At 42.8% G+C, this 16,040-nt stretch overlaps 1 protein-coding gene across 1 annotated transcript in view; it reads right to left on the reverse strand.

Annotated features, from left to right (window-relative positions):
* The window catches only part of GOLPH3 (golgi phosphoprotein 3), a 620,776-nt gene that overhangs the window by 292,651 nt on the left and 312,085 nt on the right, over nucleotides 1-16,040 (reverse strand). The window contains exon 2 of the mRNA XM_044073422.1: nucleotides 4,304-4,435. Coding sequence (XP_043929357.1) covers nucleotides 4,304-4,435 — 132 coding nt within the window. The remainder of the gene's footprint in view (nucleotides 1-4,303; nucleotides 4,436-16,040) is intronic.

A 16,040-nucleotide genomic window follows, 5' to 3' on the forward strand; every position in this document is an offset into this window, starting at 1 on the left:
AGTGAACCAGTTTTCATTTTAGCGAAACAGTTCTGGGTTTTCATTTGGAGTTGAGAGAGGGAGTTGTCAGAGCAGATCAGGGTAGAGTCATCTGCATAATGAATGCAGGTGGCTTTGGGTATAACTAGGTGAAGATTGTTGATGAAGACTGAGAAGAGGAGGGGACCAAGTATGGAGCCCTGGGGGACGCCAATGGTGTTGGGGAGTAGGCCAGATAGCCTGTTTTGCCATTGGACAGCCTGTTGCCTACCAGTGAGGTAAGCTTTGAACCAATTTAGGGCTGGGTTGTCGAGATGTAAGCCTTCCAGGGTTTGGAGCAGAAGCTGGTGGTTGACCATGTCGAAAGCTTTCGAAAGATCCAGAAAGAGAGCAGAGGATATGAGTTTATTATTACGGTTATTGTTGATTGAGTCAAAGGAGAGGAGAGCAGTGGTAGTACTGTGATAGGGGCGAAACCCGTGTTGGGAATTAGACAACAGACTGTTTAGGGTAAGGTAGTTCAGGAGTTGTCTGTGAACACACCGCTCCATGATTTTAGCTAGAGGAGACAGGATTGCTATCTGTCTATAGTTGGATGTTTCCGTGGAGGTGCCTCCTTTGTGGAGAGGGATGATGTATGAGATTTTCCAAATAGATGGGATGGTGGCTTCGTTTATAGTTCTGTTAATCAAGATAGATATGGGATAGGCGATAGTGTCTGACGCTATCTGAAGGTATGGGAGGTGATCCGCCGCTAGGGTGGTTGGTCTTAGTTTTTTTAAGAGGGAACGGATGTAATGGGTAGTGTAATGGGTAGGTACAGGTTCTAATTTAAAGGAAAGTGGAGCTGAGTCACAAGCGTAATTGGGTGATGAGGAAGTGTTAGTTATCTGGGTGGCTAGAGACTGTATGGTCTCCGTAAAAAAGGAGTTAAAGGTGTTGGCAATTTCAACAGGATTTTTCCCTATAAGTTTCTCAGGGGTGGGGGTGGTAGATTTACCAGGATGGAGGAGGTTATTAAATCCAGCCCAGAACTTTTTAGGGTTTTTCTGGTGTTTGTCCTGGAGGTGGCAGTAATACTGTTTTTTGTCTTGAATAATGGCTGTTTTAGTCGAGTTTCTGAGTTGTTGGAATTTAATGCGATCTAGGGGAGTTTTGGTGGCTCTCCATTTGTTCCAGGCCTGGTCACGGAGTTTGATTTTAGTTTTAGTCTCCCTGGTTAGCCAAGGTGCTATACGTTCTTTGGTTCTAATTTGCCGAATAGGGGCGTGACGGTCAAGTATGTTAAGGAAAGCATTGTTAAAGTAAGTAACACTCTCCTGTAGGGGTAGGGTTTTGAGGATGGACCAGTGACAGGATTTAAGTTCTGCAAGAAATTGTTGTTAGTTAAATTTCTTCTTATTTCTTACAGATCTATATAAAGGGGGGTTAGTTGATGAGCTTCTGTGTTTGATAATATAGGTAATTAGGTGGTCGCTAAGGTCATTGGGAAGGGTTCCCGAAGTATAATTTAGTGGATCCTTATTGGTTAGTATCCAGTCAATGGTGCTTTCTTTTTGTTGAGCATTTCCTATTCTAGTTGGTGATACGATATTTTGGGAGAAGCTATATAGGTTGATTGGAAGGGGGTTAATTTTTGCGGTGCAGTGAGACCAGTCAATATTCAAGTCCCCGAGTACTATGGTTTCTTGAGGGTAGTTAGATGTTAGCCAGCTGAGAGTTTGTTCTAATTTTTCTGTGTTCTTCCCTGGTGGAATATAAATTACAATAAGATTTATTGATTTTTGGGTGTTTAGGCAGACCTTTAGAGCAATTAGTTCAATATTAGAGGCTTTGGGAGGTTGTATTGAATACATATATATATATACATATACATATATATATATATATACATATACATATATATATGTGTGTATATATATATATATATATATATATATATATATATATATATATATATGTATATATAAATATATATATATGTATGTTTATATATATATATATATATATATATATATGTGTGTGTGTGTGTGTATATATATATATATATATATATATATATATATATATATATATATATATGTATGTATATGTATGTATATATATATGTATATATGTGTGTATATATATATATATATATATATATATATATATATATATATATATATATATATATGTATATATGTGTGTATGTATATATATATATATATATATATATATATATATATATATATGTGTGTGTGTGTGTGTGTGTGTGTGTAATATATATATATATATATATATATATATATATATATATATATATACATATACACACACACACACACACACACATGTGGGCAGGTGTCTGGCAGTCTGGACCCTGACATGCAGTAGAAAAAGCATCCAACAAGGCAGACAAAACAGGGGAAGAGCATAAGATCTAGGATAGTCCATCTGAGGAGGCTAATACCTTTTCTAAACCTTAAAAACATGGGCACAATCTCACTTAAAGTCCATCACTCTGGAAATTGTCTCCCCAAAGAAAAGCTCTTCAAAAGGAGCGTAAGGACTAGTGGACGACTCTTCCTCAGAACCACAGTCTAAAGGAGAAGGAATCCGGGAAGAATATGCAAGGGATTCCTCATCTGAATCCCCCTCCTCCACAGAGAAATCCTGTTCCCTAGGCCTTTTGAGGGGAGTAGAGGCTCAAGGTGGAGCACGAATAGAAACTCATTGGGGAGACTTTAAAGCCATAGGAGCATTAAACAACCAGACTGAAATGCTGCCATTCACTCTGAGGGTCTTTAGGCACAGGAGAAACATGTTTTGCTTTTTGTATTCCTTTTTCAACAGAAGTCCGCCTTATAAAATTTATTGAAGGCTTGGAACCCAGACGGCATCCTACAATGGTAGTCGGTATTTACTCCTCACCAAAACCAGAGGAACACCAATAGGCACTTCGGTAATAAGCCGCTGTTCCCCCTGAAAATCAGAAGCAGATTTTACACAAGGCCTCCAGGGACATGCGCGAGGTCCGATCCATGCCAGCCTCCAAAGCAGTCACAGCAGAGGAATCAAACGATGGAGTCAAGTGATCCTTTGGGCTTTCACTAGGCTCCGGAGAGATGTCTGGCGGCGGTGGTACAGTGGAAGAATCAGACCGAGATTCTTGGACAACTTCATGGATGGTTGACCGTCAGAGTGGGACGTCCCTTCCACCATCTTTTGCTAAAAGCTTAAGACGTTGGTTCTCTTAAGAACAGGGCCAAAGAGGAAAGTCAATTACACAGTCTTTTTGGGACGAAGGCCTGACAAATGGAACAGGATGTATGGCTGTGGGAAGCATAGAGACCAAATAAATACTGCTCGTGACAATCTTTATGGGGAATCTGTCTCCCACACTGGCATGTACCCTTTCTGGATGACATGAACCCCACAAGCAACAAAACAAAAGGAAAACAGATAAAAGCAAAAACCCCAAATGGGCACTTACATGTGAACAAGCAAACGAAGCAGGTGTTCAGACCGATGATCTAAAAATGGCATTCGTAGTGGCAGCAGAATAATTTTGAGGATGGTACGTCCAGATGTAGGGAGCATACATGTGACATATGGCTTACCTTAAGCAACCTAAATGTTTTTTTATACTGGCTGGACATCAGGCAACCCTTGGCAGAGGATCCCTATTGTAAGGAATACTGCAACAGTGAAATGGAAGGACTTCGCAAAGTTTTAGGAAAAACAAAATTTTACAGACACTGCCTCAAGGATGTCGCAGCATAAACACTTAAGCTCTGAGGTAAACTCTGATGACAATAATTCCAATGGACAAAAATGCCCACAAATAAATTATACAACTGAAGACAGGTGCTTTTTATAGACACAAATCTGTGGTAGGTAGTCCTCAAAAGGGAACTTAACTAGTGCTTCTACTATGCAGAACAACTAACATTTTCCTCACAAAGCCAGAGATGGAGTGTACTCTTTAGTGACAAGAAAGTTCTGAATTATTTGGCACCCTAGTCACTTGGTTCCTCTACACTCCTCTTTTACATCAGAGCTAGGGTGGATGGAAGGTGCCCTAAAGCATTGGAAAGCTTTCTAGCTAGTCCTATCCATATTGCTTACGGCTACTACAGTAGTAATCCAATGAATACCTTAAGAATAATTCTGCTGTGGTATTGCATACAAGTCATTATCAAGTGCATAATGCAGTGGTGAAAAATCAAACCCAAGCAGTAATTCCTCAGAGTAATTCAGCTACCTTAATTTGCTTGATATACAAGGTATTTCCTAAAATGCATTAATTCACAGGAAAAGTCATTCTAACTGCAGATCTTACCTTTCTTGTTAGCAGACTCTTCCTTCTCATTCCACAAGACTCTAACTGCAACCGTCCTCGTAGAGCCAGCTCAATTAACATACAGCCACGCAAACCAGAAGAGATGCAATCATTCCAAAATGAAGTGTAACCCTAAAAGAGCAAGACATGATACAATTAGCTTGGCTAGCCATTTGAAGTGCAGGTTGTGCATGTCAAAACAAAACAGTTTATACCATATTTCATAAAAAAAATCTAACACTGGCTGTCTCCTGTATTGAAAAATTCAACTGATACACAACTGAACATCTTCAAAACAGGGAAAAGTACAGTTTTGTACCTACCATAAATGTAGATGTCCGATAGACATGCAACTGCAGTCATAACATATGGGTTGTCCTGCCTCAGGCAGCCCTCGGTCGGCCGGATTCCAAAGTCTGGGTCCGACGTCGGCTGATGTCGCATTTCTCTCCGACATCAGAGTGGCTGGAGTACATAATCATCAGCCGACACCATCTTCTTCAGTGTTTCTTGTCCCAGATGCCAGGTGCCCTCCAAGGAAGGCTGTAATCAAATTGGAAGACAAAAACAGGATTCCAGAGAAATAAATGAGCAATAAAACAAATACACCATAACAGATATCCCCAGCTAAGAGAAACAGGGATAGGAGTGGATCCTAGGCACAGAGGGGTATGGAGGGAGGGAAAATCCGACTGCAGTTGCATGTCTATCGGACATCTACATTTATGGTAGGTACAAAACTGTACTATGTCCTTCAAGAATGCAACTGCAGTCATAACATATGGGTAGAATACCATAGCTTAGCTGGGGGAGGAGGAATGCTCTAGGAAAAAGATGGTGTGGCAATCAAACCCTGCAGGACTGCCGAAGCAAAGCCTGCTCTGGATCTGGAGTATAGAGGGAGATTGTAGTGTTTGGAGAATGTATGCACAGAGCTCCATGTAGCAGCTTCTAGAATGTCCTTAGTAGGCACCCTCTTAAGAATGCTGTAGAGGTGGCTGTAGCTCTTGTGGAATGTGGTCTGACATTGGCTGGAACAGTCTTTCCATGAAAGGAATAACAAAATCTGTTGCAATGTCCAATCCATTTTGAAATAGTCTGTTTTGAAATTGCTTTTCCTTGGACTGCAGGGGCGTAAGCTACAAAAAGTTGTTCAGACTTCCTACTGGCCTTGGTTCTGTCCAGGTAGTATCGAAGCTGTCTGTGAATGTCCAAGGTATGTAACAGTCTTTCCCCCTTATTCTCAGGATTGGGGAAGAAAGCAGGCAGATGAATAGCTTGATTTAAAGAAACCCTAGATACCACCTTTGGCATAAAAGTAGGGTTGGTCCTTAATGAAACCCTGTCTCTGTGAAAAATTATGAACGTTGGTATTGCCATTAGGGCCTGTAGTTCCGAAACCCTTCTTGCTGAGGTAATTGCCAACAGGAAAGCTGTCTTCCATGAGAGAAATTGCAAGTCAACTGAAGCTGCTGGCTCAAATGGAGGTAGAGTCAGTTTTTCTAGGACAAAACTGAGGTCCCAGGCTGGCACTGGGGCCTTTCTTGGTGGCTTGATGTTCTTGATTCCCCTGAGGAATTGCCTTAGCAAAGGGTGTGAAAAGACAGGAGGATCAGTGTTATATCTAGCTGAAATAGCTGATGCATGTATCTTTATGGAAGAATATGACAGGCCGTTCTTTAGCATATCCGCCAAATATTCCAAGATGAGTGGATGTTCAACAATGATGCAATTTTCCCTTGCTGGTATTCCAATTGCTGAATTTCTTCCATTTTGCTAAGTAAACCTTTCTGGTGGATGGTCTTCGAGCCTCTGTTAGTATCCGCTGAACTTCCTTGGAGAGAGATAGGTTGAGGTTATTTATGGGATCTCCCAGGCTGTTAGCTGCAGTGTCTGAAGGTTTGGATGCACTGTTTTGAGATTGTGTTGAGTCAAAAGTAGAGGCCATTGGGGAAGGGCCCACCTCCTGGTGTGACATATGCTCCGTAGTAGTGGGTACCAGTGTTGTCTTGGCCAGTCCGGAGCTATTATGATTCCCTTGGGTCTCTCTGCTTTGATCTTTAGTAATACTGAGGTCATCAGTGGCAGAGGTGGGAATGCATAGATTGTTAGGAAGTTCCAGTTGAATGAGAGCATCTATTTTCCAAGCTTTTGGATGGTATGTCCTTGTGCAGAATTTTTGTAGATGATGGTTGAGGTGAGAGGCAAATAGGTCTACTTCTGGCCTGCCCCATGTCGAAGTGAGTTGTGTGAAGATCTTCGGATGTAACCTCCACTTGTGTGGATCTGTGAAATTCCTGCTTAGGCTGTCCGCCAACACATTGTCTTTGCCTGGAACAAACTGGGATTGTAACTGGATGTTTAGGCTCAGTGATTTTTCCCAAAGATGCATTGTCAGTCTGCAAAGGGGTAAGAGGGTGCCCCCTTGCTTGTTTATATACCACATCACAGTGGTGTTGTCTGTCCGTATCAGTAAATGGCCTTGCTGAAGTTGGTGTTGAAAGGCCTCGCTGGCATGCATTACTGCCAGCATTTCCTTTTGATTTATATGCAGATGTGTTTCCTTTTGAGACCATTGTCCTTGTATACACCTGCCTTCCATGTGCCCCATCCAAGGTCTGAGGCGTCTGTGGTCATGGTCTGTGTTATCTGTGTTTTTTTGAATGACATACCTGTGTTTGCCTGGCTCACCGAGGCCCACCATAGGAATTCCTTTTGTAGGCATGGAATGAGCGGTATGGTTGTCTCCAAGTTGTTGCTGTGCTGAGACCAAATGCTTTTAGGTACCATTGAAGCTTTCTCATGTGTAGTCTTGCTAATGGAACCAGGAGAATGCAGGATGCCATGTAACCCAGGGCCTGTAGGAATCTCCTTGCAGTCATCTGGGTGAGTTTTGCTAAACCTTTGAAGTAATGAGTTAACTTCTCTTGATTGTCTTCTGTCAGGTAAGCCATTTGAGAGGCTGTGTCTAATTTGGCTCCTAAGAAGATTATTTGCTGGGATGGCTGCAGTCTTGACTTTTGGAAGTTGACTGTGTATCCCAGAGCTTGAAGTAATCGTATGACATAGTCCAAGTTTTTTGTCAACATCAATTTGTCTTCCGCTTGTATGAGGCAGTCGTCCAGGTACGGGTAAATTTGTATCCCCTGGAGCCTGCAATGAGCAATTACTGAAGCCAGGCATTTTGTGAATACTCTGGGCGCAGTAGATAAGCCAAATGGCAATGCTGAGAATTGATAATGCTCTGGCCCTGCAAGAAATCTGAGGTATCTTCTGCAGCTATGTCTGATAGGGACATGCAGGTATGCCTCCTTGAGGTCCAGAGTAATCAGCCAAGACCCCTTGTCCAGCATGGGAAGGAGTTGCTGTAGAGTCAGCATTTTGAACTTTGGTACTATGAGAAAGATGTTTAATGCAGACAAATCCAGTATTGGTCTCCATTGAGATTCTTTTCTTGTAACAAGGAACAGTCTTGAGTAAAACCCCTGGCCTTGTTCTTGTTGTGGAACTCTTTCTATTGCTTTCATCCGAGTCAGCAGAGAGATTTGCCTGATAGCCTCTGCCTTCTGGTTTTGTGGTAGGTTTGGCATGCCTTGTTTTCTTGGCAAGGTATGAAAATGGAACCTGTAGCCTCGGTCTATAATGTCCAAAATCCATTTGTCCTTTGTCAGTCTGTGCCAATTTTCTGCAAACAGAGATAATTTCCCGCCCAAGGGAGCTTCTATTTGTTCTCTGGTAGGCGGAAGTAGAGGAAAGTCATTGAGATTGTGGCTGTGGGGCAGGTGAAACCCCTGCATCACTTCTTTGGTTTCCTGGCTGCCATTGTCATCCCCTGTAAGGACCTCTGTATTGGCCTCTTCCACGGCCACGTCTGTTTTTACCCCTTTGAAACTTTTCTGGATTAGGAAAGGACCAGTTTTTTGAAGGCCAATTCCTACAGAATCTGGGGGGTTGAACCTGGAGGAAATCTTTCACCATCTGAACTGATTTTGCTTTTTCCTCGATGGTCTTTAACACATCCTTAGCATTAGCACCAAAAAGCTTGTTCTTTTCCAAAGGTGCATCCAGAAGTTTTGCCTTTACATGATCTGGTAGAGGTTGATCTTTTAACCATGCATGTCTACGAATGACTGCCCTTGTCATAGCTGCCCTACATGAAGCTTCCAGTGCATCATATCCACACTGCAGGAAGTGATTGCTTACTTGCTGAGTGTTATGTACAGCTTCCTGCAAAGCCTTCCTGTCTAAAGGATCAGGAGTGGCCAATGTTTTTTGTAAATCTTCTAACAGGAAATCCTGATATTGTAACATATGAAAAAGGCAATTCAAAGCTCTCATAGATAAGGTAGTGGATGTGTAAACCTTTTTGCCCCATCTCTAATGACCTAGCTTCCTGTTGGAGGGCAATGGATTTTTAGAGGTGGAAGCTGAAACTCCTTTAGGCTCCTGAGAAATAGTTTCCAAATCAGCAGTATGGGCCCTGAATAAATGGGAATGAGTTTCTGGGACCCTGAAATACCTGTCTGGCTTGGCTGGAGCAGGAGGAAGAGAGTCAGGGGTAACACTAGAGTCAGAATATAAATCATCCAAAACATCAAGTACAGGAGGAATAGCTAAGGGCCTGTGCTGGGGCTTCTTAAGGAAAGTCCGAAGGAGTTTTCTGGAATCAGAATATTCCTGGCCTTGCCACTTGAAATGTTCCCTCATGGTATGCAGCACTTCCCCAAAAGAAATATCCTCAGGAGGGGAGGCCGAGGGGATGGAATCCTCTGCATCCGAGTCCTCATAGGTCTGGAAGAGCTCTTCCTGGCTATCAGAGTGGACAGAGCCCTCAGAGTCTTCATCTGACGGAATAGGGTCAGAGGGTTCAACCCGGGGCCTTTTATCAGAAGGAGGCTGGGATCCTCTCTCAGGATGGGCCTATGAACCTCTAATCATAGAAATTAAGTCAGCAGCCATAGACATAATTTGTGTCTCTGGAGTAGGCTGAGGAAAGGTTTTAGTAGTAAGATGTTTTGTTTTGCTGGCTGCCTTAGCCCTGGTGTAGGCCTTAATAGACATGGCCATAGGAGGCCTGGCAGCTCCACGTGCAGGAGTGACCTTGTCTACAGCAATGGTCTCGGCATTTCCTCGGTTTCGTATCCGGAGGAAAATCAATAACTGGCGGAGTGATATCCGGAATCGGAGTCGCCGGTAATGCGGTGTCTTCGGTTCGGAGCGGTGGAGAGACCGTCTCAGAGGGAACCGGAGCACTCGCGATAGGTTTTGGCGTGGAGTCGGTGGTAGACCGGGGCCGAGGATGTCGGTCCCGGTCTTTTCATTTCTTGGGAGTTTGCGATGTCGGAAGTTCCGACGGCATTGTGTAAGCGAATTTTTCACCGAAAAAATCTTCAGCGAACTCCGCCCGGCGCCTGAGTGCGCTTGTTGAAGCGAGCACAGGCTACACAGGCCGAGATGTCGTGGTCTGGGCCAAGGCAAGGAAGACAGTAAGAGTGGAAATCCTTATGAGGTATTTGTTTACCACAAGACAATTGTTAAATTTTTCAGTAATTTCTGATATCGGCTGAGGCAAGAAAAGGTCCCCAACGGGGTACTTAGCTTTTTTGATGACTTCGGAATCGAAGAATACAGGAGCTGACCGACCGGCACTTGCGAACTGCTTGCGCTTCGGGCACCGCGCGGCAAGAAAGACTGAAGAAGATGGCGTCGGCTGATGCTTATGTACTCCAGCCGCTCTGACGTCGGAGAGAAATGCGACATCAGCCAACATCGGACCCAGACTTTGGAATCCGGCCGACCGAGGGCTGCCTGAGGCAGGACAACCCATATGTTATGACTGCAGTTGCATTCTTGAAGGACATCTGCAGAAAGTAAAACAAATTGTGGCAGTACACCTCAAGATCACTAATAAAGTGTCACTCTTCACAGCAACTGAAAAGGCATTTGTTATAGTGCTCTCTTACAATTAAGATAACCTTGTAAACTTGACAGACAGTTTACTAAGTATTGTTGCAGACAGCCTTCTAAATGCTGGAAGGATAACTAAACAGCAGCACGGTAACTGGACAAACTACTCACTCAACACAACAGGCTGCTGTTAAAGTTGCAGTAAGCTTCATTCCCTTGGGAACCATGGATGGCACCATGAATATTTCTATTGTTTAAATAATAAATGCTTTAAGGAGTGAGAGTGCACAGAGTGTAACAAATGACACGCCACTTTACAGAATAAGACAATTTTGCTGTTTCACTTGTTCTGCAGTATGTTAACACTAGAGCACTGTTTTATATTGTACTTTAAGCTGCTTTATTGTTTCTGTAAGATTTTACTTTCACTACGTGGAATAATGTGAACAGAACTTAAATTGCTTTTTAATTTACATTTTTTTTTAGTGTATGTATCTTTAAGATGTTTTTTTTAAGAAAATAGGGTATTTAAGTGACTGTGTTTTTATTCACTTGATAAAGTCCTGCATTGTGGCAGGGCGAAAGCGCCTGTGTCAAATTTTTTATTTTAATAAATTATTGTGTTAGTGAGCCACATTTGGTGCGCCCGAACCGCTTCTTTTATTGTATTTGTGTTCAGCAGTATGTGTTAAACAGCCCTTCTATTCTGATGGAGGACAGCATACAAATCATAGATGCACAACATTTGCAAGGTATGATCGATCCTTACTGCTAACTTATTAAAAGCAGCACATGGCTAGGGTACTTTCCTAAGATATATTTACACTTGAACTGAAATCACCGATATCTCAAGTTATGCTGTGAATACAATTAAGGCTTCTATCTAACAAAAAAAAGTCAAACTTGCATGTAAAATGCTCTTTCATTCTGTCTCACCATAATAGAGTAAGAATACAGACCTGCTGCATCATATTGTCTGGTCTATTTATAGATGTGAAAACCATCACAATATGCACAATGGTCTGGAATTTGGAGCTGTGAGCAGTTTCACAAGTCCTATTAATAGGATACACTATCTTTCAGGAAAGCTTTCACAAATGAAAGTACTTCCTCTGTAAAAGTATTTCATATCCATTTATTTTCAGTGAGAAAGGCTTATGGCATAACAATGAATTACAATGCCATATAAAAGTATTTATCACACCAACATGAAATTTAGGAATCCGAGCAATAATGCTCTACCAGGGATCAGAGTTCTGGGGCTGCATCTTTGAATAATTAGCCAAAAACTATATAAAATAAACTTTCACGGTTTGGATGCCTTGTAATGCTCAACAAATATACTATAAATATCACAGTTCTCTTGACATTTGCAGACTTGCAGAGTTGTACTATAAAATAGAGAAGTGATGTAGTTTCAGACCTTGATATGCAGGGTCCATCCTCAAAGCGCAAACTAATCCCAGATGGCATTTGGACAGCTTGGCACCTGAAACTTTCATACGATACCAAGTCCCTTCTTTTTACCTACAATGCACAACAAGGTGCTTTCCTCTACAGTTCTCAAGTAGGCAGTGTGAAGAGAATAAAGTTAGGGAAGAGAAGGGGTAAGATGAGCAAATGTGTTGACAGATCTACTCATCCAGTGAAACAGTTAAAGTAACAACTTCCACACCTGACACAAGGAAGCCCACCTCTGGTAACAATAAGGCAGTCCCAAGCTTATTCTTCTGGGTGGTCTCCCTGCTGGAAGCATACCACTAATTACTGTGGCTCTAAAAGATTTACGCCTGGAAAACAACCACATCCAGCTAAGTTAGTGTACCTTTGCAAAGAACGTCACAGAGTACAATTGAGCAGCTGCACAAATAAAGGCTGAACTACAGAGAACACACTTGCTCTACTAGAATGTGCCCTTGCAGCAGAGGGCACATTCTTGTGCATTTCACTGCAAATTTGGTGCAATCTGCCAGCCCTTTAGCCAACGTCACTTTACTGCTTTTTCTAATGAGAAACATTAAAGTAAAGAGCAAAGAATCCTTTCCTAAAAGACCAAGTTCTGCCTACAGAAGTCATAAATAAAGTCAACCAGGGTAGATCACTGACCTACATGGACTCATTTCAGGCTCAGCAAAGAGTACTGTCTGGTTAAGCAACTTCCTCAAGGTGACATAGTTAGCAAGTGGAGGCTGTGGAAATATCACCTAGGACTGTTGCAGAGTACAGGTACACCAGCCAGTGTCAAACCTCTGTGCCAAAATGCCACACATCATAACTATCTGTTAACCAGACAGGCCCATTGGACAAACAGTCCCATTTCAGGGTTGACCCGGGAGTAACGTCTAGTTGAGAAACTAGAATCAAGGTCATACAGTAGACAAAAGAGGACTGAGGGAATCAAACCCTGTACTACTGGAAAAGTACAATTGTGTCCTACTTACCATAACTATAGATGTTGGAGTACATGAATGCTGACATACTGACTTTTGGGTCTTCCTGTTATACAAGAGACTGCGACCAGCTAGATTTCCAGAGTCTTTGCATCATCCCTAGCAGAAAAATGTCGGACTGACATCTGGACATTAGGGTAAAAGGAGAACATCCGTCGGTGCAATCTTCAGATCCTTCGAAGCAGTGGACAAACACAGATGCCTGGAGGCAGTAAGACCTCTCCAGCTGTCAATGCGAGTGAAAGGGAGGAAAATCATAGGAGGCAGAGAGGGGATGATGGTGATAATGGAGATAAGAGGACACTCAGCAAATAACTCCTCTACCCTTTGCACTCAGTAAGTGGGAGACAAGCGGTCAGCAGATAGAGACGTTGGAGGGTGGGTTTATGTACTGCAACACTGATCTGTGTCTGTAGACATTGCCTATGTTATGGTGTTTTGTAAAGGTGTGCACAGAATTCCACGTGGTTAGCTCTAGGATGGCCTGCACAAACGCATGTCTGATGAACTGGTTTTAATATGCTCAGGCAGACTTTTTCCATGATGTAAATAACAGAAAGTACAGTTTTGTACCTACCATAAATGTAGATGTCCGATAGGTATGCATCTGCAGTCCTAACATATGGGTTGTCCTGCCTCAGGCAGCCCTTCGGTCGGCCGGATTCCAAAGTCTGGGTCTGGCCTCGGCTGATGTCGCACTTCACCCGACGTCATAGCTGCTGTGGTATAAAGGCATTAGCCGACGCCATTTTCCTCAGTGTTTCTTGCCCCAGATGCCAGGTGCCCTCTAGGAAGGCTAAATTTGGATAAATGCAAATAATTCCAAACAGTAGAGAGCAAAAAAAAAAAAAATATATATATATATATATATATATATATATATATATATATATATATATATATATATATATTTACACACACACATATATACAAAACAAATACACCATAATAAATTTCCCCAACTAGCTAAAAGAGGGGTAGGTACCCTAGGAATACCACAGAGGGGAAGGAGGGTGGGTAATCCTGACTGCAGATGCATACCTATCGGACATCTACATTTATGGCAGGTACAAAACTGTACTATGTCCTTCAAGGATGCATCTGCAGTCCTAACATATGGGTAGAATACCATAGCCAAACTGGGGGAGGAGGCACTAAGATAAAGATGGTGTAGTCAAGATCCCTTGCAACACAGCAGTTGCAAAACCTGCTCGGGATCTAGAGTATAAAGGAAGGTTATAATGCTTGGCAAATGTATGCACGGAGCTCCAAATGTATGCACGGAGCTCCAAGTAGCAGCTTCTAAAATGTCTTTGGTAGCCACTCCTCGTAGGAAAGCTGTGGTGGTGGCTGTAGCTCTTGTGGAATGAGGTCTGATATTTTCAGGAGTTGTCTTTCCATGAAAAGAGTAGCAAAATCGAATGCAATTTCCTATCCATTTTGAGATTGTCTGTTTTGAAATTGCTTTTCCTTGCATTCCTGTTGCATATGCTACTAGAAGTTGGTCAGTTTTTCTGTTGGTCTAGTTCTGTCCAGATAGTAGCTTAATTGTCTGTGCACATCCAAGGTATGTAGCAGTCTTTCCCCCCTGTTCTGTGGGTTGGGGAAGAATGTAGGTAAATGAATCGCTTGGTTCAATGATACTCTGGAGACCACTTTTGGCATAAAGGTAGGGTTGGTTCTCAGAGACACTCTATCCTGATGGAAGATAAGGAAGGGCTGTACTGCCATTAATGCCTGTAATTCAGATACCCTTCTTGCTGAAGTGATTGCTAGCAGGAAAGCAGTTTTCCAAGACAAGAACTGTAAATCTGCTGTTGCTGCTGGTTCAAAAGGGGGAAGTGTTAACTTTTCCAGTACAAAGTTGAGATCCCATGTAGGTAAAGGTGGTTTCCTTGGAGGCTTTACATTTTTGATCCCTCTCAAGAACTGCCTGAGTAGAGGATGAGAGAAGACAGGAGGATCCATGTTGTATTCTGCTGAAATTGCTGATGCATGAATCTTAATGGAGGAGTAGGACAGGCCATTGTGGAACAGTTCTGCTAAGTATTCCAGGATGTGTGCTATGTTTGCCAATGACACATTTTCTCCCTTTGCTGCACTCCAAATGAGGCATCTTTTCCATTTAGCTGAATAAGTTTTCCATGTGGAGGGTCTGCGAGCCTCCAGGATAATGTCCTTAACCCTCTGAGATAAATCTGGGTTATTTTGTTTTATGCAATATTCCAAGCAGCTAGCTGCAGTGTTTTCAAGTTTGGATGTAGGATCTTGTAGTTGTTCTGTGTTAGAAGTAAGGGACACAGAGGTAGAGGCCATGCGTGTGTCCAAGACATGCTTCTCAGTAGCGGGTACCAATGTTGCCTCGGCCAATCTGGAGCTATCAGGATTACCCTTGGCTGATCCTCTTTGATCTTCAGTAGGACTTTGTACATCAAAGGAAGAGGTGGGAATGCATATGCTGTCAGGTTTTTCCAGCTGAAGGAAAGGGAGTCCACCCACCAAGCAAGTGGGTGGTATGCTCTTGTGCAGAATCTTTTCAATTGGTGGTTGCGTGGGGAGGCGAACAGGTCTATCTCTGGTAGTCCCCATTTCTTTGTTATGGTTTTGAAGATATCTGGATGCAGCATCCATTCGTGAGCATCCGTAGTAGTTCTGCTTAAGGTGTCTGCTAGTGAATTTTCTTTTACTGGTACAAATCTGGCCTGAAGTTGAATGTTGAGATTCAGGGCCACATTCCACAGGTCCATTGCCATCCGGCATAGAGGATATGAGTGTGTACCTCCCTGTTTGTTGATGTACCACATGACTGTGGTATTGTCCGTCCTTATCAGCAGGTGACCTTGTTGAAGGAATGGTCGGAATGCCTGGATTGCATGTTTCACTGCCAGCATCTCCTTTAGATTTATGTGTAGATTCAGCTGGTCTTGGGTCCATAGGCCTTGTATGCACTTGTCCACCATGTGTGCCCCCCAGCCTAGGTCTGAGGCGTCCGTGGTGATGGTCTGGCTTGGATGAGGTTTGTGGAAAGGCAGTCCTCTGTTCAACTGACAGGCCTGAGCCCACCACAGGAATTCTTGCTTCAGGCACGGAATGATTGGAATCTGGGCTTCTAGACTGTGCTTGTGTTGAGACCATACATTCCTTAGGTACCATTGCAACTTTCTCATATGCAGCCTGGCATGCGGAATCAATATTATGCAGGATGCCATGTAACCCAGGGCTTGCAGGACTTTCCTTGCAGTAAGCTGAGTTTGTGTTGTTAATGTCATGAAATAGACTGGTAGTTGCTTTTGTTTTTCTTCTGTGAGAAAAGCCATCTGAGTTGATGTATCCAGTTCTGCACCCAAGAATGTTATCCTTTGAGATGGCACTAATCTTGA

Source organism: Protopterus annectens, chromosome 1.part1 (assembly GCF_019279795.1).
Source record: "Protopterus annectens isolate FY-2018-M chromosome 1.part1, PAN1.0, whole genome shotgun sequence".
NCBI classification, from domain to species: domain Eukaryota; kingdom Metazoa; phylum Chordata; order Ceratodontiformes; family Protopteridae; genus Protopterus; species Protopterus annectens.